At 41.9% G+C, this 21,979-nt stretch overlaps 1 protein-coding gene across 3 annotated transcripts in view; it reads left to right on the forward strand.

Annotated features, from left to right (window-relative positions):
- The window catches only part of senp7 (SUMO specific peptidase 7), a 40,804-nt gene extending 35,564 nt beyond the window's left edge, over window positions 1–5,240 (forward strand). For all 3 annotated transcript variants that reach the window (XM_060929414.1, XM_060929415.1, XM_060929416.1), the window contains 4 exons: window positions 115–158; window positions 2,450–2,518; window positions 4,677–4,827; window positions 4,927–5,240. In XM_060929414.1, coding sequence (XP_060785397.1) covers window positions 115–158; window positions 2,450–2,518; window positions 4,677–4,827; window positions 4,927–5,103 — 441 coding nt within the window. In that variant the 3' untranslated portion in view covers window positions 5,104–5,240. The remainder of the gene's footprint in view (window positions 1–114; window positions 159–2,449; window positions 2,519–4,676; window positions 4,828–4,926) is intronic.
- The last annotated feature ends 16,739 nt before the right edge of the window (window positions 5,241–21,979 follow it).

A 21,979-nucleotide genomic window follows, 5' to 3' on the forward strand; every position in this document is an offset into this window, starting at 1 on the left:
TTCTATGGCCCAGCAGCCTTATGGAAGTACGGTGGACTGTTCCTTTAAGCTAAAGAATCTATTCTCAAACTATATATCACTTTATTGATGTGTTCTTTCCACCTGCATCTTAAGACCTGCACAGAAAACACCTGTAAACGCCAGACTGTCTGTAAGAGGTATGTCTGAGAGTTATGAAATAATACAATGCAGCATGGAATTCTGTTAAAAGAAAATAATGTGTGATGCAGCCCACTACTAAGTGGATTATTTTACCATATATTTACAACCTAAAGTGTTTTATTCCTCTTAGACCACAGCAACTTGGCAATCAATGCAATTTTTCATTTATGAGTGATGACACGTTTTTTAACCTTTTATATTTACATTTATTATTGTGAAATGTCCACGATACAAGTTAGTCCCTCTTGTTACTTAAAGGAGATACGCAGAACCTTTATTTTTAAGTACATTTCTGAGTGGATAGTATCTCCATCCTTGACTCTTGTATGCTGCATAATTAGGAATAAAAAATATATTTTTGAGAGTTAAAATCAACCGCAAAGTTGGCATTTGAGCTGCCCCGCTGAGCCAGCCAGCCCTGGGTGGGTGACGTCACAGCAGGAACCGGTGCTATAGACCAAAGCCAGACTCGGCAGGCGAGAGTGGTTGCAATGGCCTCTTCGTTTGGATTTATTGGAGGTTCTTCGGACCCCTCAGATAGTAATACATCAGACTGTGATAATCCTGAAATTGGTGTGTGTGTGTACATGCTACTGCTATACACGTAGAACCGTATCAGTTCGAAGCATCGGAAAATGAATCCAATAGTAACACGTCAGCCACGGAGGCCTCCACCTTACGAAATAAAGCCGTCTAGAGAATTGGATGGAATTGAACTGACAGTCTCATGTGACTCTCATTAGAACAGGATGGGTGTTATAACTTATGCAACATACCTGTACATGCATGCATTTTCACTGATAAAACGTAAAAGGCGAATTAAATAATCAGATGAACTGAGACAATCGTATTCTGAAGCAAATTAAATCTTATACCGGTAACTTAAACACACAATACAAGTTACATGTATTGATCTAAATGCAGCTAAATAAAGAGTGTTGTTTTTGTTGTTATGTAGCCAAATGAGTGTCGCGTCTTACCTGTCCGTGTTCTTGCTTTTGAAGGCCGAGCTTGTGGCCGATTGTTTTGAAACAGTCTGACTTTCAGTTCTTTGTTCATTCACTTCTTCCACATAAGGGCGAGATATTGCTGCTGAGGCAAGCATATCCAGCGGGGGGAGGAAAGAAAGAAAGAAAGAAAGAAAGAAAGAAAGAAAGAAAGAAAGAAAGAAAGAGAAAAAAGAGCATATCCAGTGGAGAAGTCTGACGACTGATCCACTCATTCTCCATACTGAGTACTCCGCCATTACTGCTCGGCTCACACTCCGGGAGAACTGGTGCAACTGAACTTGCTTTCCTTTTCTTGTAGTCTTCTTTTCTTAATTGTTGATACTGCACCCTCTTTCAATATGGGCTTATAGCCAACGCTCCTCAACAGATCAGAGGTTTCATACGAGTCTTCAGTAAAATGTGCAGAGCAGAGGAGAGGCCATTTCGTAGGCGCCCAATTCGTGAATTTCTCGCAAAACGCGTCCAAATCTTTACAGTTTGAACATTCTTGGGCCACGAATGCAACATAAATCCGCCTTCTGTCGTGTTGCTGCACCCGCCAGCAACACATCTATGTGGCATGGTGATAAATTGGCTCAAAATGGAGGATCGGAGTTGCAGTCAGCTCTGTGTTTTAGTATGGCGGAAATGGCGAGGAGACCGATAGCCTTCCTGCTGTGACGTTACGGACGTCAAGGTCATTCACTCAGACCACTACCTATATGAATCATTTTAATCGTAAAACTTACTATATTAGATTTATTGTTAACGCTTAAAACTATTCTTGTGCCATTCTTGCGGTCTCAAGGCATTTATAAACTAAAAGTGAGGCCATGGCTCTGCGTATATGCTTTAAGTTACATTAGCTACAAGGGACCCTTTTTTTTCTGTTGAAGTTAACAAGACAAAAATTACAGCTTGTCATGTTACTGAGAAACTGGAAAGATTAAAGCTAAATGTTACATAAGGTAGTTTACATTTACATCAGTGTTAAATAAATATTTTCCTTATAGAAAGCTTCGCCATATCAACTATTAAATTTTTCTTTGTGAAATAATTAAGCAAGTTAAGCATTAATTAAGAGGGCTTTTGTAGTGAATATGAGCACGGCTTAGTCTTGAATTATGTAGATAATTTGCCGTACGTTTCCCTGTGAATTAGGTGCTACTATAACAATAATAACGTATTAGAACAAGTGCATTAGTATAAATCTGACCAATCAGATTTACGAAATCAACATTGCTGTAGTATAACAGTTATTAATCCAGGTAATAAATGTGTGACTGAATTTCCTTCAGACCCTGCATTCTCATTATGGACTCTCTGAAGCTGTCTGTGCATGAGCGTATCTTCAAGCTCTTGCGCGAGTGAGTGTCTACCATCCTATGATTACTTTATTCACTTTGTATCATGAAGCAGAAGGACTTGGTATCGTATCTATATTCTAAATAATGAACAGTGCATAACTGTTCTGAATTAGCACTATAGAATATTGTGTGTGTGAGCATTTTATTAGGAACACCTGTACACCTCATTTATGCAATTATCTAATCAACCAACCATGAGGCAGAAATGCAATGCATAAAATCATGGAAATACAGGCCAGGAGCTTCTGGTAATGTTCATATCAATCATCAGAATGGGGGGAAAATGTGATCTTAGTTATTTTGGTTGTGGAATGATTGTTGGTGCCAGATGAGCTGAGTATTTTTATAATTGCTGATCGCCTGGGATTTTCTCACACAACAGTCTGTAGCGTTTACTCAGAATGGTGCAATAAAGACAAAACATCCAGTGAGCAGCAGTTCTGTGGATGGAAATTCTTTGTTGATGAGAGAGGTCAATGGAGAATGACCAGACTGGTTCAAGCTGACAGAAAAGCTACAGTAACTCAGATAACCACTCTGTACAATTGTGGTGAGCAGAAAAGCATCTCCGAATGCACAACATGTCTTTGAGTACTGAAACCCGGTATTAAAAGGGCTCCGGTGCTAAATTATTAAATACTTGTAGTATCGATAAGCTCTAGTGGTGGTGCGGTGGTTAGCGCTGTCGCCTCACAGCAAGAAGGTCCCGGGTTCAAACCCCAAGGTCAACCGGGGCCTTTCTGTGTGGAGTTTGCATGTTCTCCTCGTGTCTGGGTGCTCCAGTTTCCCCCACAGTTCAAAGACATGCAGATTAAGTAAAATACCCAGCCACTGGGTTCGCACAAGCCAGTGTGTACTTAGTGCTGGTCCCAAGCCCAGATAGATTGGGGAAGGTTGTGTCAGAAAGGGCATCCAGTGTAAAATCTATGTCAAATCAAATATGCGGAACAGAGCCGCAGTGGCAACCCCGAATGAACGGGAGCAGCCAAAAAAAGAAGTATCAGTAAGCTCTGATGCTTTCGGTACTGGAGAAATTAAGAAAACAAATTTCCTATTTATTATTGCTACATAAAAGTTTACCCCACAGTCCAAAGACATGCAGGTTAGGTTAACTGGTGACTCTAAATTGAGCGTAGGTGTGAATGTGAGTGTGAATGGTTGTCTGTGTCTATGTGTCAGCCCTGTGATGACCTGGCGACTTGTCCAGGGTGTACCCCGCCTTTCGCCCGTAGTCAGCTGGGATAGGCTCCAGCTTGCCTGCGACCCTATAGAACAGGATAAAGCGGCTAGAGATAATGAGATGAGATGAGAAAAGTTATCTTGCACATTTTATCACACCTGCTCCATTTCTGATTAAGACATTCGTCGGTGATGCATTTTCACTATTCCCAATCCGGAAGAGAGATCTATGTCTTGGAGCATGTGTGTGAGGGGTGGGACACAGGGCAGCTCTCTGTCTCACGTTGCAGCACCATGTAGCGCGCGCGCACACACTTAGAGAGACCATAAATGTTCAAAAGTCTGGTTACATGTCGCTAGAGTCGATGCTGACACTGCTCATTGCCTCAAATGCTCCAGGTCTTTTGCATGAAAGGGCAGAAACGAGAGTAATATGTCAAAACTTCGAGCGAAAGTCCATCACATACAGACGCTACAAAATGCTGATGAGAGTACTGTTAAAGCACCTTATCGGTACGAGTAGTAGTACCTTTAAAATCGCAGCGATACCCATCCCTAGTTGCTGAATCCAGTAGAACACCTTTGAGATGTGACAGAACAGTAGATTTGCAGCATGAAAGTGCACCTGAAGGAGTTGCGTGCTACAACCATGTCAACATGGACCACAATCTCAAAGGAATGTTTCCAATATCTTGTGGAATCCATGCCATGAAGAATTGAGGCTGTTCTGAGAGCAAAGAGAGGCTCTACTCGGTGTAGTGTTCCTAATAAAGTGAGTGTAGTTCATCTAATTGAATTTGTAGTCAAAAGGTAAACCATTAAGGAACCTAGAACCCTAAGACCCAGTCTTCACAACATTTAGGTAAATTAGACATTACTTAGAATATGTATAGTTTCAGATTTGTGCCTAAGGATTAGTGTTTGAGATTAGAGTATAATATGTGTTTTTCTGTGCTTGTTGTTTCTTTTGCGTGTTTAGGTATCTGCAGGCCGAGTGGGAGGTAAAAAGAGGCGGACATCGAGACTTCAGTGCAGAGCGGATGGTGGGCTCCCACTGCAGAGTTCCCCTGCAAGACAACAGTAGTGACTGTGGTCTTTATTTACTGCAGTATGCAGAAAGCTTTTTACAGGTAAACACAAAGCATAATTGCATAGACGTTTGTTAATCTGCTTTTCTTGGTTAACGAACAGGTGGAAATGTACTTTACATGGGTTTTATATCTTTGCAGGATCCTATAGTGCACTTCGACCTTCCACTGAAGCTAGAGTGTTGGTTTCCACGACAGAAAGTGCGTGAGAAGCGAGAGGAGATTCGAGATCTTGTGTTGCACCTGTACCGATTTCAGCAAGGATCTCTGGGAAGTGACAGCTTAGATGATGGAAAAGAAATAGGAAATGTAGCTTAACAGTGTGGAGCATTAAAAATAACTTACTTTTATTTATCACATTTTATTTCATTGTTCTTAGGTCTTCTATGTGTTTTTATGCTTTTGTACACAGTAATGCAAAATATATGTAATAAATTTTTCATCATGATGTGAAATATCGTCGTTTTACTCATGTAAACACCTTGTAAACTGTGTAGGACCCTAAGTAACTCGGTCTGGGTGTGTTTAAGAGCTGGTCTTAAAATAGACTGTCTTAGCTAGATCTCCTTAGGATGGTAGGTTTTACTCTTGTGATTGGAGTGAGAAAAGAACAAGTAGTGCATATGGTTGCAATCTGGCTTTCTCTTAGGTAGTCAAGGAAGTAAAAATGTAAGGTCTGTCTAATTAGTATGAACCAAACAGACCCAGGAAACAGTAAGTGGAAGTGTAATTGCACATGCCCATATATATACATGTGTGATTATCTTTTGAAATATCACTTTCTAGTTATGGTCTCTGTAATGATTTTCTTGTGCTTGCTGCATTAATGCAAGCCCATCCTCCACTCTGTTGTCTCATATGTTTTACTGCATATTGAGATAGTGAAGATGATCTTCAGGGTAACACGAAAGAATTTCCACCAATGGGGTCCAGGCCTTCTTCCTTTGCCAGTTGCTCCTTATTGCTCCAGGTGGTTCTTGACTAGCTGCTCTAGAGGATTACCAAACAAGATTAAAGAGCAAAGAAGTAAATAATGCCATCTGTCTACTTGCAGCAGGCATTTTGGCACCACAGACGTAACATTTATCAAAACAGCACGATCAGCGGACCCTCAATTAACTAACGAGTCATAGATAGTGAGGTGTCGCAGGTCCATGGAACTATGGGATTGCACCTTGTTTAATAGCACAAATTTGTGCTGCTTATAAGCCTTGATAGCTGATCAGAGAGAACTCAACATGTGGCAGCGTGTATGGACTTCCAGCTTGTGCTTTATAGCCAGTGTTTTTGCTGTGGGTCAGTTGGATATTAGGGCTGGTATGTATCTCTGGTAGTTCTCAGGTTGTTGCTGTTTCTCTCTCTCTCTTTCTCTCTCACACACACACTACTCATGCAGAACCATTCTGGAGAGATTTCACAAATAATAATTTAAGAACAATTATACATCGTTCTCTAACCAAAGGTTAATCAGCATTTCTAGAAAGGAATGTCCATATGTGGTCCATTCAGCCAAGGCTTGTAAAATTTCTCTTGATATTCCATATATTTTGGGACCAGTATCTGAATGGAAAGTATGAACTGGTCGACAGCCACTAAGAAAGCTCTGTGCTGTGAAAAAATCATGACTACCAAAAGTGATTTCATGAAGTCTGAACTAGTAAAGGCAATGTGATTGGATTCCATCTGACTTTATACAAACTTGCTAACATTTTAGCAGGTTTTTAGGACGGTGAACCCCAGGACTGCAGTTGAGACTCCTGCCATAGTCATGGTTGTGAACCTTTATATGTAATTGTTTAACCCAGAACGTGCACTGCACGGAACTGAAACACTGCAGATGGGAAAATAAATATAATTATTAGTGAAATCCTGATATGATTCTCCAGATTCAAAAGAACTATACAAAGACATTATAACTCTTCAATTCCATTTTCAAATCCATCACACTCAAAACTGTTTGCTTATTTGTGCTGGGGCTTTTTATAGATGAAGCTAACTGGGTTCGCAAACTAAGAGAGTCAGACAAATTCCCTCAGAGCTCCATTTCATGCGGAGAAGCTCAAGCATTTGCTGAACCATTTGAGGAACGAGGATCCCTGCTACAGCAGAAACGAAACATCCTTCTGTCCAGTGGAGTGCAACTCTGTGCCCAGGAAACTATTCAGCAAGTCATTGCCAGCCATCTCAAATATTTCCAACTGAGAGGTGAGAATGCAGGTTGGCTGTTTATTATTCCAATATCATCTCGTTGACTGTCTGGATTACTGAACAGTAATTCTGTTTGCTATTTATGATAATGAACAAGGCATTCATTATCATTCAGACAAATTGAAATATAAACTCAGACAACTGATTTATTGTAGCATCATATTATCACTGTGTGTTACTTTGGTCATCCAACCAACTACTCCTCATAGTTCCAAGATCACAGTTGAAATCTAGGGGCAGTAGGGCTTTCTCAATTGTCCCTCGGCTTTGGAATGATCTTCTTCTCCATATTAGGTCTTCTCTTTCTGCTGACATCTTTACAGCACACCTAAAGACCAATTTCTATTCTTCTGCTTTTTACTGTGTGTAACTGATTGTGGGGTGTTGGTTAAAGTTGCTGTCTAATTTTTAATTGTTTCTTGATTTAGATCGCTGTTTTATCTTGATTGTTTATGCCTTACTATTGTACAGCACTTTGGGTCAACTTCTGTTGCTTAAAATGCGCTTTATACATTAATTTGACTCATCACACTAGTATGAGTTACAGTAGTAGAAATACTGAAGGAGAGGAATCAGTCACACACTAGTCTATTTAAAAACAGGCTCTTATTTGTCTCAGTTGCAAGAGTCAGACAGAGTAATGGGTTAGTATTGGCCTCCGACAGCTCACGTGTCACTTCCTATGCAACGAAATTACCAATTACCCAGCTGCATCTTATACCCCGGTGGCACAGTGGTGTAGTGGTTAGCACTGTCACCTCACAGCAAGAAGGTCCTAGGTTTGAGGCCGGCGAGGGCCTTTCTGTGTGGAGTTTGCATGTTCTCCCCGTGTCTGCGTGGGTTTCCTCCGGGTGCTCCGGTTTCCCCCCCAGTCCAGAGACATGCAGGTTAGGCTAATTGGTGGCTCTAAATTGGCCGTAGGTGTGAATGTGAGTGTGAATGGTTATCTGTGTCTATGTGTCAGCCCTGTGATGACCTGGCGACTTGTCCAGGGTGTACCCCGCCTCTCGCCCATAGTCAGCTGGGATAGGCTCCAGCTTGCCTGCGACCCTGTAGAACAGGATAAAGCAGCTACAGATAATGGATGGATGGATCTTATACCCCAGTTTATTGCTGTTTTTTGAATCAGGCATATCTGCACTAGCATAAGGACATGCTTACCAAACAGACAGCAAAACACTCATTTGGATATGAGAATTTCCTGAATGCTGTAAATGCAAATGCCCACAGCTGAGATTGCAACAGGAAAATCCAAGCGAACCTGACCAATGAGCTAACATCAATTAATTGTCCAGGGGAGAATTTATATCATATATATTTGGCTTAACCCCTTAACATTTCAGGACTCATCATGAGGTCCATACTTAACATTCCTCACTCTCATGACCACATAACTTTCCCAGTTAGTTTTACTGCAGTTACTGAATAATCTTAATCAGAAAGACTTCTAGATAAATAAGATTTCACTCACAAGGAAGTTGACGAATGCAGTTTCACAAAACAACAATAAAATAACCAGTAAATTAAATCAATATTAAAAAATAAGTGTACAGTATGCACAATGTACAAATAAAGACTTTGCAAAAAAAAAATGAATAGAGTTTTAAATATAATAAATGCCATGTCAGTATGTATAGATTTAACAACAATTAACAGTGTCCTGTGTGTTACTGAGAAGAGTTACAGCTCAGGAGAAGAATGTCCCTACGTATGTCTAGAAGCTGCTTTTAGGTTTCTGTATCTGACCCCTGAAAGATTTAGCTGGAAAATGGGTAGTTTAAGATTAACAGAATAATAATCTCAAAGTTTAAGGAGTTAAACCAATGCAGTAGAGTGTTCCAAAGCAAGAGCTTTGTGTTCCCCAACATCAGAGTTCTTTACTCCTTTGTTACTACAAACAAATAACTGTGATGAAAAACAGGATACTCAAGTTAAGTTTACAACTCTAGAAATTTTGAAGTCCTGTTTATATCCTCACAAAAGTTTGGCATAATACCATTCATTATGTTGAAGTAAATGTATTTAATGTCCATAAAACTGAGCCAACATGAATGTTGTGTTGCTTTGTGAATAAACACACAAACTCTTTTTACAAAAAAAGATTACTTTGCTTACCTTGCTTATTAGCTTACTATTAAATGCATATGATTGGATGGCTTTAATCTCTTCCACCAGTTTCTATTACACTGCTTTCTTTCAGTTTGTCACGATCATGTAAGGGTATGAGTTGTTGTTGCATTTGTTGATGGAACATTTGTACTGTTTTGCAATGCTGCCAATTTTGTGAGCTCATATAAATTATTACTTCACCATTGTGTACCAGACACTGGAGTTCTGACTAATGGCAAAACTGTTCACACTCATCCAGATACATGCAACATCCACAATCAAACATACACAGGTCATTGCACTACACTTGGAGTGGACATCTGGAGTCCTGCTTGGTTGAATTACCTAGTGTTTATGTGCTTGTAGAAGGTTTTTTTTTTTGTGCGTGTGTGCGCGTTGCAGAACAGTAGATGGCTGCTTTGGCCTACAAACAAACCTCAGTAACACCAACACTGAAAATAAGAAACATGCCCAGCCATGTATTGTAAATAAACAAGAGGCAATGTCCCAAAGTCTATTTTCTGTCACAATTTTTGATCCAAATTATAGTTACTGTATTTTGCCTTGGAAAAATAATTAAATTTAATTATAGATAAAGGACTTTTGATTTGTACACATGTAATTAAATGCGTTAATTGTGTGACACATTCTGGATATCTATATCCTCCGCTCTTCACCTGAGCCTTGCACACCTGGAGGAGAACACCACTCGTGCAGATGCTGTTCCTGGACTTCAGTTCAGCATTCAATACTATCATTCTACAGCATCTGGTGAACAAAGTGGGTCCCCTGGGCTTCAGCACCCCCCTATGCAACTGGCTGCTGGACTTCCTCACTGAAAGACCACAGTCAGTGTGGGTTGGACAGAACACCTCCAGTGTCATCACCCTCAGCACAGGCTCCCCTGAGGGCTGTGTCCTGAGCCCTCTGCTGGTCACGCTGATGACACACGACTGCGTCCCCAGGGCTACCAGCAACCACATTGTGAAGTTTGCGGACAACACAACAGTGGTGGGCCTCATCAGGGACGATAATGACCTGGCCTATAGACAGGAGGTGGAGCAGCTGGTGGGCTGGTGCAGGGAAAACAACCTGATCCTGAACGTGGACAAAACTAAAGAGATCATTGTTGACTTCAGGAAAAAACAACCCAGCCACGCTCCACTTCTCCTCAACAACATGACCATGGAGGTGGTCAATAGCACCAAGTTCCTGGGGGTGCACATCACAGACAACTTCACCTGGTCTGTGAACACCACATCACTGGTCAAGAAGGCACAGTAACATCTGCACTTCCTGCGTAGGATGAGAAGAGCCCACCTGCCCCCGCCCATCCTCACTACATTCTACAGAAGCACCATAGAGAGCGTTCTAACCAGCTGCATCTCTGTGCGGTGTGGAGGCTGCAGTGTCTCTGACTGGAAGAATGTGAGGAGAGTGGTGAGTACAGCAGAGAAAATCATTAGGACTTCTCTTCCCTCCATTCAGGACACTGCACCAAGGCATTGCATGTCTCGAGCCAGAAACATCATCAGTGACCCCTCACACCCTCACTATAGACTGTTCTCCCCTCTGGCCTCTGGAAAGAGGTTCCGCAGCATTAGGTGCAGGACCACCAGGTTCTGCAACAGCTTTTCCCCCCAGGTCACCAGACTGTTGAACTCCAAACCCAAACTCTAAACTTCTATTTATAACTTGAGCATTTCTAATTCCACAGGTCACTTTATACTATTGCACTTTATAATATTTTTTCTGCTGCATAATTTAAACTAATACACTTCATATTTATCTCTGTGCTGAGCCAAATTGCAATGAAATTTCTTTCGGTGTACAATTGTTGCATACTGAATGGCAATAACGGTTGTCTAAGTCTATATCGGGCTGTTATGACACATTCATAAGCATGATATGAATATTTAATAAATTAATTCTGGATAACATATGAAAATGCTTATGTCAGTATTCATGAGGTGAAATTAGAGAAAAGAATGGCATGACTAGAGCATGTATTAGTTATGTTAGTTATTGAAGGTGCGACAGGGAGCAATGGTCAGCAGGTAATTCTCTACCTGTGCTCCCACCTAGAATTTCTGGAAATCCCAGTGGCTACTGTGAACAGGGCAGTTGACAACCAGGAAAGACTGGTGGACAGTCAGGAAAGACTGACTGACAGCAGGAAAGTCTGCATCAGGGGTGGATGGGCTAGTTACCCTCTCCACTTGTCCTCTTATCGTGGACACCCTTCCTAACTACGAGCACATACACAGGAAGACAGCCCACACATCCTCCAAGAGGCAGAACAAAAGATGGACCAAATAGGACGGACAACATGGAACTGACCAGATCGGCAACGGAAAATGAGCTATGGATCCTGAAGAAATGCAGCTGTGGGTGGTCAAAAGTGACGACTCATAGGGGCCTGTGAATCCATTAAGGGAAGTCAAAGTGTGGCCAGAAGGACCAGCTGCAAACTTGCATCACACCAACAGATCAGACAAGAAAGAGTCAAAGCCAGTTTGAGCACCACAGTGCTACTGATTCCAACACTGCAGTGAGCCAGAGGCAGGAGGAGCAGCCTTGCCAGTGGCAGGAGCACAGAGACCAGCAAGTGCAGAACCCACAGCATGAGCACCACAAAGAAAAACCCAACACTGATCCCATAAAACCAAGACAAGCAAGAGCGGGTGAGAAGCCAATCTGACAACCCAAAGTGAAGTGGCATAAAGCCAATGACAGGAAGACCTGTAGAATCTTCTATGAGAATCTGCACACAACCCTCGAGGTGTCTCTTTGAGGCAGCATAACTGGCAAGCTAAACCTCTTTGGTATGATCATCTATGAAGAGTGAAAGCAGAGAGAGATGGGTCAAAAAAAGAACATCTCCAGGAAAATGGGGAGGTGAGAGAGAGATACTCAAGCTGGTAAAGGAGAGGCAAAATCTTGGACTAAGGCAAACAAGAATGAGAAGGAGGGTCTGAAGGTACTCTGGGCCGAGATCAAATGCAGGCTTGCAACTTTGAGAAGGGCAGAACATATCTGGAAGCATAGAAATAAGAAAGAGAAGGAGAGAGTGAGGTTTTTCTGCAATCCCTTTGAGTATGTCCAGAGTCTGCTGGAAGAAAAGAAGAATGGAAAGCTGGAAGCCATGGAGCAAGAGCTCAAGGAGTAGGTCAAATCTCAGCAAGGTGACAGTAAGATCACCGCTTGGCTTGCCAGGGTATGTGCCCCATCCTGGTGAACCAAGTTCCCACTTCAATACAACACCACCCAAATGGACCAAGATTCAGCAGGTGGAAGGCAGGGCAAGACCTGCCTCAGCACCAGGACCAAATAGCGTTCCATACAGGGTATACAAGAACTGCCCCATGGTGCTGAAGCTATTGTGGAAGCTGATGAGTGTTGCCTGGAAGACTCAAGCCATCCCTTCAGAGTGGAGCAGAGCAGTAACCACATTTATCCCGAAAGAACAAGATTCCTGTAACATCAATAAGTTCAGAGGCATTGCTCTACTGAATGTAGAAGGGAAGATATTATTTTTAGTGGTGGCAAAACGGATGACCTCTTGAACAATAACTATATTGACACCAGCTGCCAGAAGGCAGGCGTCCTGGGGTTCCCTGGCTGTGTAGAACACTCAATCATGATCTGGGAGCAGATCCAGACAGCCAGGCATGAGAAGTCAGATCTCCACATAGTCTGGCTGGATCTAGAAAATGCCTATGGCTCAGTCCCCCACCAACTCATCAAATTTGCCCTTGAGTTCTTCTACAGCCCATCCTGTATCCAAAACCTGGTATCCAGCTACTTTGGCAGTTTCTATGTCTTTTATGCAACACATGAGGCTACATCAGGTTGGCATCTGCTTGAGAAAGGCATAGTGATGGGTTGTTCAATCTCTCCCATCCTTTTTATATTAGCCTTCAAAATCATCCTGATTGGTGGAAGACAAATGGTTCGAGGGGTCAGATCAAAGTCCGCTCAACAACTGCCAGCACTGCAGAGTTATATGGATGATGTCACAAGCATTTTGTAAACAGTGGCTTGTACTGCAAGGCTCCTTAAAAGACTGGAAGAACTCCTCAGATGGGCCAGGATGAGAACCAAACCTTTTGAGTCTCACAGCCTCTCAATCTGGAAAGGAGTCAAGAATAATCAGAGCTCTTTCACAAAAGGTGGGGAGAGGATCCCACCTGTTGATGGACCAACCTGTCCAGAGCTTAGGGAGGTTGTACACAGTGGACCTATCTGACAAGCACACGGTTGCCTCAGTCACCAAACAGCTATCTGACGGCCTGGAGAGGATTGACAGAAGCCATCTACTACTGTAGGGAAGTCAAAATCTGGTGCTACCAGTTCACCCTATTCAGGCATTTCATGTGGCCCCTCAAATTATGCGAAATCACTACCTCCACAGTACAGCGGATGGACTGCAAAGCCAACAGCTAGATCTGCAAATGGCTGAGCCTACCTCAGAGCCTCTCCAGCATAGTCCTCTTTGGAAGGAATGCTCTCCAGCTGCCACTGACATCAACTACCCAGGGCTACAGACATGAGAAGGTGAGGCTTGTGTTAGATCTCAGAGACTTATCCAAGCCATCTGTTCAGATCTCCAAGGCCCCAGTTTGAACTGGGAGAAAGTGGAGAGCTGAGCAAGCAGTTGACCAGGCCATTAGCCAGCTGAAACACCTTGAGATCATTGGGAGGGCACAGTCAGGGACAGCTGGCCTGGGGTGGGGTACAGCTCCCAAGATGTGGTCCAAAGCTATGAGGAAGGAAAGAAGGAAGCTGGTGATTTCAGAAGTGATCAGGACAGAGGACAAGCAATATAAGATCAAAGTGCTCAGCCATGAGCAGCAAGGAGGCTGGACTACATGGGAAGCAGTTGTCACCAGGAGCATAAGTTGGACTGAGATGTGGAAGATCCCTTGAGCCAGATGAAGCTTCCTCGTCAGATCCACTTATGATATGCTCCCAAGTCCCAGCAACATATGCCTGTGGTATGGCACAGATGAAAATCATCAGCTCTGTGCTGCCATGAGCCCAACCCTGCAGCACATTCTCTCCAGTTGCAAAACAGCGGTGGCCCAGGGTCAGTAAAGGTGGTGCCACAACCAAGTCTTGCGAAAGCTGGCTGAAGTTCTGGAAACCCAGAGACTGGAAACAACCAGAGACCCCCTGTCAGTAAAACAGGTTGAATGGAGATGGATGTATGTGCAGGAAGAGTTTATTATTAAAAGAATAACAAACAAGCATACAGTCCAAATTGTCAGGCAGAGTCATGAATGGTAAACAGGCAAAGGGTCAGGTGAGGCACAAACAGACTATACTAGGCAAGGGACAACGCAGAAACCAGGCATACAGAATCTCATTCTCATCTCATTATCTCTAGCCACTTTATCCTGTTCTACAGGGTCGCAGGCAAGCTGGAGCCTATCCCAGCTGACTACGGGCGAAAGGCAAGGTACACCCTGGACAAGTCGCCAGGTCATCACAGGGCTGACACATAGACACAGACAACCATTCACACTCACATTCACACCTACGGTCAATTTAGAGTCACCAGTTAACCTAACCTGCATGTCTTTGAACTGTGGGGGAAACCGGAGCACCCAGAGGAAACCCACACGGACACGGGGAGAACATGCAAACTCCACACAGAAAGGCCCTCACTAGCCACAGGGCTCGAACCCGGAACTTCTTGCTGTGAGGTGACAGTGCTAACCACTACACCACCGTGCCGCCCGGCATACAGAATGTGAGTCAAAACACATTGTTTTTGGCATACAGAATGTGAGTCAAAAACCAGGAATACAAGATACTAACACGGCTTGGTAAGGGTCACTAGGAAACTCAATACTTTGCCCTGTATCGGTGTAGGGAGCATCCTTTTATGCGCGCACTGATACGTGCTTTAATCCAGGGCAGGTGCTTGTCATTAGATGCGTGCACTGCTCAGAGCAAGCATGAGTGAAAGTTTGGTGTGTGCGCAAATGCACGTGGATGTGACACCCCCCATCATCATCGAAACAGCTGATCCACTTTGTTGGAGAAGGAGGAACACCATAGAACACCACATGAAGGGTGAGATCAGCTTTAACTCCTGGGTGCGAGTGGAATCTGAGGGTGGACCTCGAGCAGCAGCTGAAGTTCCCAGTGGAGATCACCACAACCTCCCTGTGACCAGACATCATCTTGTAGTCCACCACAGCCTGGACAGTTATCATGGCTGAGCTCACGGTCCTGTGGGAGCAAGGGATGGAGGTGGCCTTCAAAAGGAAAAGAGACAAGTACACAGAGCTGACAGCTGAGTGCAGAGAGGCAGGATGGTCAGCTGTCATCTACCCTGTGAAAGTTGGTTGTTGAGAGTTCGTAGGAACATCTACCCAGAGCTTCTTGAACAGCATAGGGGTATCTAGCCCCAAACTCAAGAAAGCACTCAGGGACCTTTCAGAGGAGGTGGAACAAGGCAGCATCTGGCTTTGGCTGAGAAGAAAGGATCAGACATGGGGGAAAACAAGGATCCTAGGGTCAGCTGCAGGGGGCATTAGGGAGATTTCCCTATCATTGCTCCACCACCACGAGATGTTCTGGGATTAATGGAGTGAAACATCAATGAAAGGTGGCTCCTGGCTGACGACCCTAAGGCACTGTCAGAGGTGCAAAAGGCAGCAATACCCAGCAGGTAATTCTCTACCAATGCTCCAACTCATGTATTCAACTATAGTTCTACAGACCCTAGATAAGTGGCAGTATTTCTTGTCATTTAGAATTGTATGTGTACCCAAGTGCACCTAGGGTGTGCATGTGATTCTCATTGCTCCTGGATCATCAATACTTTTGTTAAAATACAATCAATTCCAAGCTCTCATGTGAAGTGCTGCTACTGTAGTAAAGGTAAACTAATAACTTGTAACATTAGAATAAAAGAATTACAGACACATAGTCAAAGATAACAAATGGGTCTTCTTTCTTTCATGTGAAGACAAAATCACAGAACATTAATGTCACCTGACAGAACACCACACATTCACATTAGCCTTAAATAAATCCCACATCCTACAATTTGTGCAATGGATGTGCAGTAGGTACCCTTCAAATAGGGCTATTTTTAAAACAAAAAAAATCTATTTTAATCTCTTTAATTTAATTTCTAACTTTAATCTGAGATAGTGCTTTGTAATGTACAATAAGTATTTCAGTTATTAGTCCTGATTTAATGGTTCTGAATCCCCCCTTTTTATTCTGGGTGCACTGTTGGTATTGATAATGGACTTGCTAGCCAAATGATGTCTATATCATCATCATCATCATCATCATCATCATCGTCGTGATCGGGCTATAGAGGCATTGCCTGTTGTTGCCCGTTCTAGACTTGGGCTATTTGCTTACTTTTACTATCGCGTGCGCTCGAACAATTTGCATTAAAAATATCATCCTGGATTGTAGTCATCAAAATAACAAAATCTCTAATTATTCATGTCTGAGAAAAATATTTGACATTCTCAATAGTTTACCAAAACAAAGCTTTAATATAGAGCCCAGTATTTTAGCTCATGATTAGCCAGATTAAGGATTTAGATGCATTTCTGCTTGATGCATATGGCTCACTTCACTGAAGACAGTTCTTGGGATCTGTTACAGCTTTATATCATCAGATTTGATTTCCTACCTGATGACTGTTCTTGTAAGTTACACTTGTTTGTCACTGGAGAAATCTGTTGGCCCTCGAGCTGTTTCTTTTGTGTTCCATTTGCTTGATGTTCTTTGGAGTCTTTAGTTTATCATTTGTTATTAACAGTCAGATTTTCTATATTTTTGTTTCAGTGTGCCAGGAGGTTGTATGGGAAGCTTTCAAGATTTTCTTGGACCGCCTACCTGTAGAGGAGGAATATCAGCACTGGATGAATCAATGCCAAAGTGGGACAATTGGTCCAAGGGAGCTTGGCATCATAATCAGCCAATCAGAGGAACATCTTGCTCTGTTTTATAGAGTAAGTAGGAGTGTAGTTAAATGAGTACATGTGTGACAATGATAATGTTGTAATGATGAAGCATGTAAGTATATGTAGCATATAGGGACATGTGTATAGGTAGTTTTGTGAGAGTTTGGTTGTCTCTATGACTTCCTTCTTTCCATCTCTGTAGAAGCTGGTTCAAAGTGGAGTGAAAAAGTAAGATATGTCACAAGCTATCCATCTCTCCATGTCCTCATTCCAACCAAAACCCATAATAAAAGCAGGACCTTTTCCTTTCCATTTCTGCATAATTTCCTCAGAGTTAATGCCATCCCACTCACTCTGTCTCTCTTTTGTCTTCAGTGACACAACTAAGACCCACGTGTGCAGGTATGTGCTCTTAACCCCAAGCTCTGACCATTGGCTTTACCTGCTTCTCACGTCACATAAGGGTGCTAGCTACAGAAATGATACACCCCATATACACTCACAGAGCATTTTATTAGGATCACTATACTAATACTGGGTACCAGTCTTGGGAAGGGCCTCCCTTTACTCTCAAAACAGCTTCAATTCTCCATGGCATGAATTCCTCGAGATGTTGGAAAAATTCTTTTGAGATTCCAGTCTGGTCAGATTCTGTTTGGAATTCATACTGTTGGTGCCAAATTCTGATCCTACCATCTGTGTGCCCCAGCAGAAATGGAGATTCATCAGATCAGGCTCTATTTTTCTGGTGTCCAACTGTCACGTTTTGGTGAGCCTGTGCCCAGTGCAGCCTCAGCTTTCTGTTCTTGGCTGACAGAAGTGGAACCTAACATGGTCTTCTGCTGTTGTAGCACAATGTGTTCAATGTTGTACATTCTGAGATACTTTTCTGCTCACCACGATTCTACAGAGTGGTTATCTGAGTTACTGTAGCCTTTGTGTCACCATGAACAAGTCTGGCCATCTCCATCTGTTAAAATGTGTGAAAATCCTAGGAGATCAGCAGTTATAGAAAAACTCAATCCAGCCTGTCTGGCACCAACAATCATGCCACGGTCAAAATCACAGATCAGATTTTGTTCCCCATCCTGATTGATGTGAACATTACCTGAAGCTTTTGGCCCATATCTGCATGATTTTATGCATTGCACTGCTGCCACATGATTGACTGATTAGTAATTGCATGAATGAGTAGGTGTTCCTAATAAAGTGCTCAGTGAGTGTATGTAAAACAGCAACAATAAACCCCTCATTCTTTAGTTTTGCACTTTGTGTTTTTAAATCACTTTAAAGCACAAACTGACAGAAAACAGTATATGTTTTATTCTGTTTTGCATATGCAAAGCATACATTATTGGCACCCCTTCAAGTTCTGCTATTGATGCTCATCTTCATAGAGTGATTCCAGCCCATTAAGACTATTACTTACAATAATTCTTGCAGCGAATGACTGGAAATTGAGTTGGCTTAGTGCAAATAGTATGTGCTAGATAAATTTTACTCTGTTATACAACTTGTGTATGTAGGTGTATGTAGATCTCCTCTGACCTGATGCTGTATCTCATTTCTCAGACCTCAGTGTGAGTCCTTCAAAGATCAGGACATCAGCCCTTCAGGTCTGTCCTGCAAATTTGCTCCTGTTTATGCAATAAGTAAAATAACTGGATAAATGTTCATTGTGTGGATGAACGTGTACTGCTAAACTTTGATTCACATGCTAGTTACATCACTAAAACAAGTCTCCTTGGTTCAAGGTAGATAGTTCAGTGGATAAGCTGCCAACAGAGATCATTTCAGACATGACCCTAGCAACCCTGGATGGAGTGGGCTTAGAATCTTGGGAAGTTACATCAATACCACCTGACACCACAATTTCAGAAGAGCACAGTGAGGTCAGTAGTGGCTAAGAGTGAATTTACTACTGACAGGTAATGGGGCTCTTTAATGAAGCAAAGACAGACTTTTGCTCATGGGGATCAGGTTCACTATGTAAAGTCCGGCTGCTATTTGCAAGTATATAATGGACCTCAAGAAAATTAATTAGCAGTCAGGAAAACAGACTCTTTTATTTGTATTATATGTTGTGGTTGCAGGTCAGCAGTGATATAGAGCCTATGGCTGTGCTGATACATCCAGCAGTAGGGTATACAATGAATCTCACTGGGATACTGAAAGGTGAACGATGGAGAGAACAGCTCTCAGACCCAACCAGCAGCCAATATTACACACTGTCTCAGCATTTTAGTGAGAAGGTAATGCAAACATATCACAAACGTATTCACTCTTAATCCGGCACTTTATATATGATCATTTTATATACACATTTATCAATTTATATGTATGGTCTCCAGGTTTCAGCTGCACTGGAGAAGCTGAATGAATTCAAGAGCGTGTCCATACTGGACTTCAGGTGTGTAAGTGTAGATTTTGATTTTTTTTTAAAGGTATTGTGGGAAAAGCTACATGAACCTTTATTTGTGGAGAATGTATACCAGAATATGTGTAAACTGATATTTGGTGCTCCATCTGCACATACAGTATCTATTTGCCCCAGTCAGGGTAATTAGATCAGTTCCTTTGAACACATTTAATAATTTGTTTAAGTTTTTCACATTGTAAATAGAATGTGTCCTGTACATAGTATGCATCATGGTTGTGTTTTTCTTTAGACCTCATTTGGATATTTCTGAGTGAGTCCATTCTTTATTATTGATTCATTTGCTTAAGTGTCCTTCCTTCAGTAATATCTCAATTACTGTGTGTGTGTGTGTGTGTGTGTGTGTGTGTGTGTGTGTGTGTGTGTGTGTGCCTATTGCTGTTGGCGTGATTAAATTTTTATGGGTTGCCAGATTCAGGCTTTACAAACATTATGTCTTGAGCCTGGGTGGCACGGTGGTGTAGTGGTTAGCACTGTCGCCTCACAGCAAGAAGGTCCTGGGTTCGAGCCCAGCGGCTGTGTGGAGTTTGCATGTTCTCCCCGTGTCTGCGTGGGTTTCCTCCGGGTGCTCCAGTTTCCCCCACAGTCCAAAGACATGCAGGTTAGGCTAATTGGTGGCTCAAAATTGACCGTAGGTGTGAATGTGAGTGTGAATGGTTGTTCGTCTCTGTGTCAGCCCTGCGATAACCTGGCAACTTGTCCAGGGTGTACCCCGCCTTTCGCCCGTAGTCAGCTGGGATAGGCTCCAGCTTGCCTGTGACCCTGTAGAACAGGATAAGCAGCTACAGATAATGGATGGATGGATGTCTTGAGCCTTATCACTACAGAGATCCTGACACTTGCTTCTTATTTTAAGGCTTGTTTTAGAGCAGCTGGGATGGTTGAATAACTGCTGAATAGTTTTTCTTTTCTGGAAATGTACAATGTGTTATTCTCCTACCATTAAATCATCCAACTGAAATATTTTGAGTCATTATTTAGACAGAAATATTTTACAAGATATAGCAGTAGTAATTACTTCATAACAATTACTTTTTTATTACCTTTGTGGATGGTTAGTAGTATGGATGTTCTATTAATTCAGTATATGGACTGAAGGATAGATATACTGTATACTTGTATTCTCTTCATAGTGGACAGACTGTACTGGTGCACTACCTAGTGTCCTTTCAGACAAGTGGACAGGAGTTGAGCAGTGAAACTCTGGACTTCATCAAGATGCAGTTGACCATGGTGGATGGAAACCTGGGTGATTCAGAGAAACCTACTGTTCTATACACTGCCGCTGACCTGCATGTCGTCATCACTAAGGCCCTGCTTGGTACACAGGGCTTTGAGCTATCATTATTAATATTGAACTGACTGAATTATTGCAGTTTGTAGTAGTCTAAAGTGGATTTATTTATTTTTGCAGAGGAAATATCTCCAGAGGAAGCCCAACCTACAAAAGAACCACAACAACCTGAGACAATGGTAGGTCAAGAAATTACAGTAGTGATGTATACTGATAAGCTTTAATAAATAAGGTATAAAACACTTTGGGACATGCTGTTATAGGGAAGCAATCAATGAAAAAATTACATTCAAGTTATAGTTATGTTTAATGTTGTGTAATGTCCATGAAACAAGTTAGTTCTTGTTATCACTTATATTATGGCAATTGTAAACATTCATTCACTCACCAGACTCTTTTCTCACTCTCTTGTATAAGAAAAAAAAAACGTAAGGAAAAAAAAGCAGTTTGTCATATTATCAAGAAATTGCAAATCTCAATGTCTTCTGTCTGGAAGACTTTCCCAAAGCAGAAAACTTACAGACTGTTTCAGAGGACTTACACTGAGAACTCTTTTTATAAATGACAACAAACAAACAAACAAACAAACAAACAAACAAACAAACAAACATACATCCCCTGACAGAAAGAATTTTAAAAAATCAACATTTTTCTTTGTTAAATTACGACACATTTTTAAAAATCTACTTGTTATTAATCTTAGATTAGCATCTTCCATAAAAGTCCATTTGAGTGAGTTTTTACTAAAGCAATGATAACGTATTAGAAGTGTACAATGATGCTTGAAAGTTTGTGAACCCTTTAGAATTTTTTATATTTCTGCATAAATATGACCTAAAACATCATCAGATTTTCACACAAGTCCTAAAAGTAGATAAAGAGAACTCACTTAAACAAATGAGACAAAAATATTATACTTGTTCATTTATTTATTGAGGAAAATGATCCAATATTACATATCTGTGAGTGGCAAAAAGTATGTGAACCTTTAGGATTAGCAGTTAATTTGAAGGTGAAATTAGAGTCAGGTGTTTTCATTCAATGGGATAACAATCAGGTGTGAGTGAGCACCGTTTTATTTAAAGAACAGGGATCTATCAAAGTCTGATCTTTACAACACATGTTTGTGGAAGTGTATCATGGCACGAGGAGATTTCTGAGGACCTCAGAAAAAGCGTTGTTGATGCGCAATAGGCTGGAAAA

The sequence above is a fragment of the Neoarius graeffei genome, chromosome 9 (genome assembly GCF_027579695.1).
Source record: "Neoarius graeffei isolate fNeoGra1 chromosome 9, fNeoGra1.pri, whole genome shotgun sequence".
In the NCBI taxonomy this organism is placed as follows: domain Eukaryota; kingdom Metazoa; phylum Chordata; class Actinopteri; order Siluriformes; family Ariidae; genus Neoarius; species Neoarius graeffei.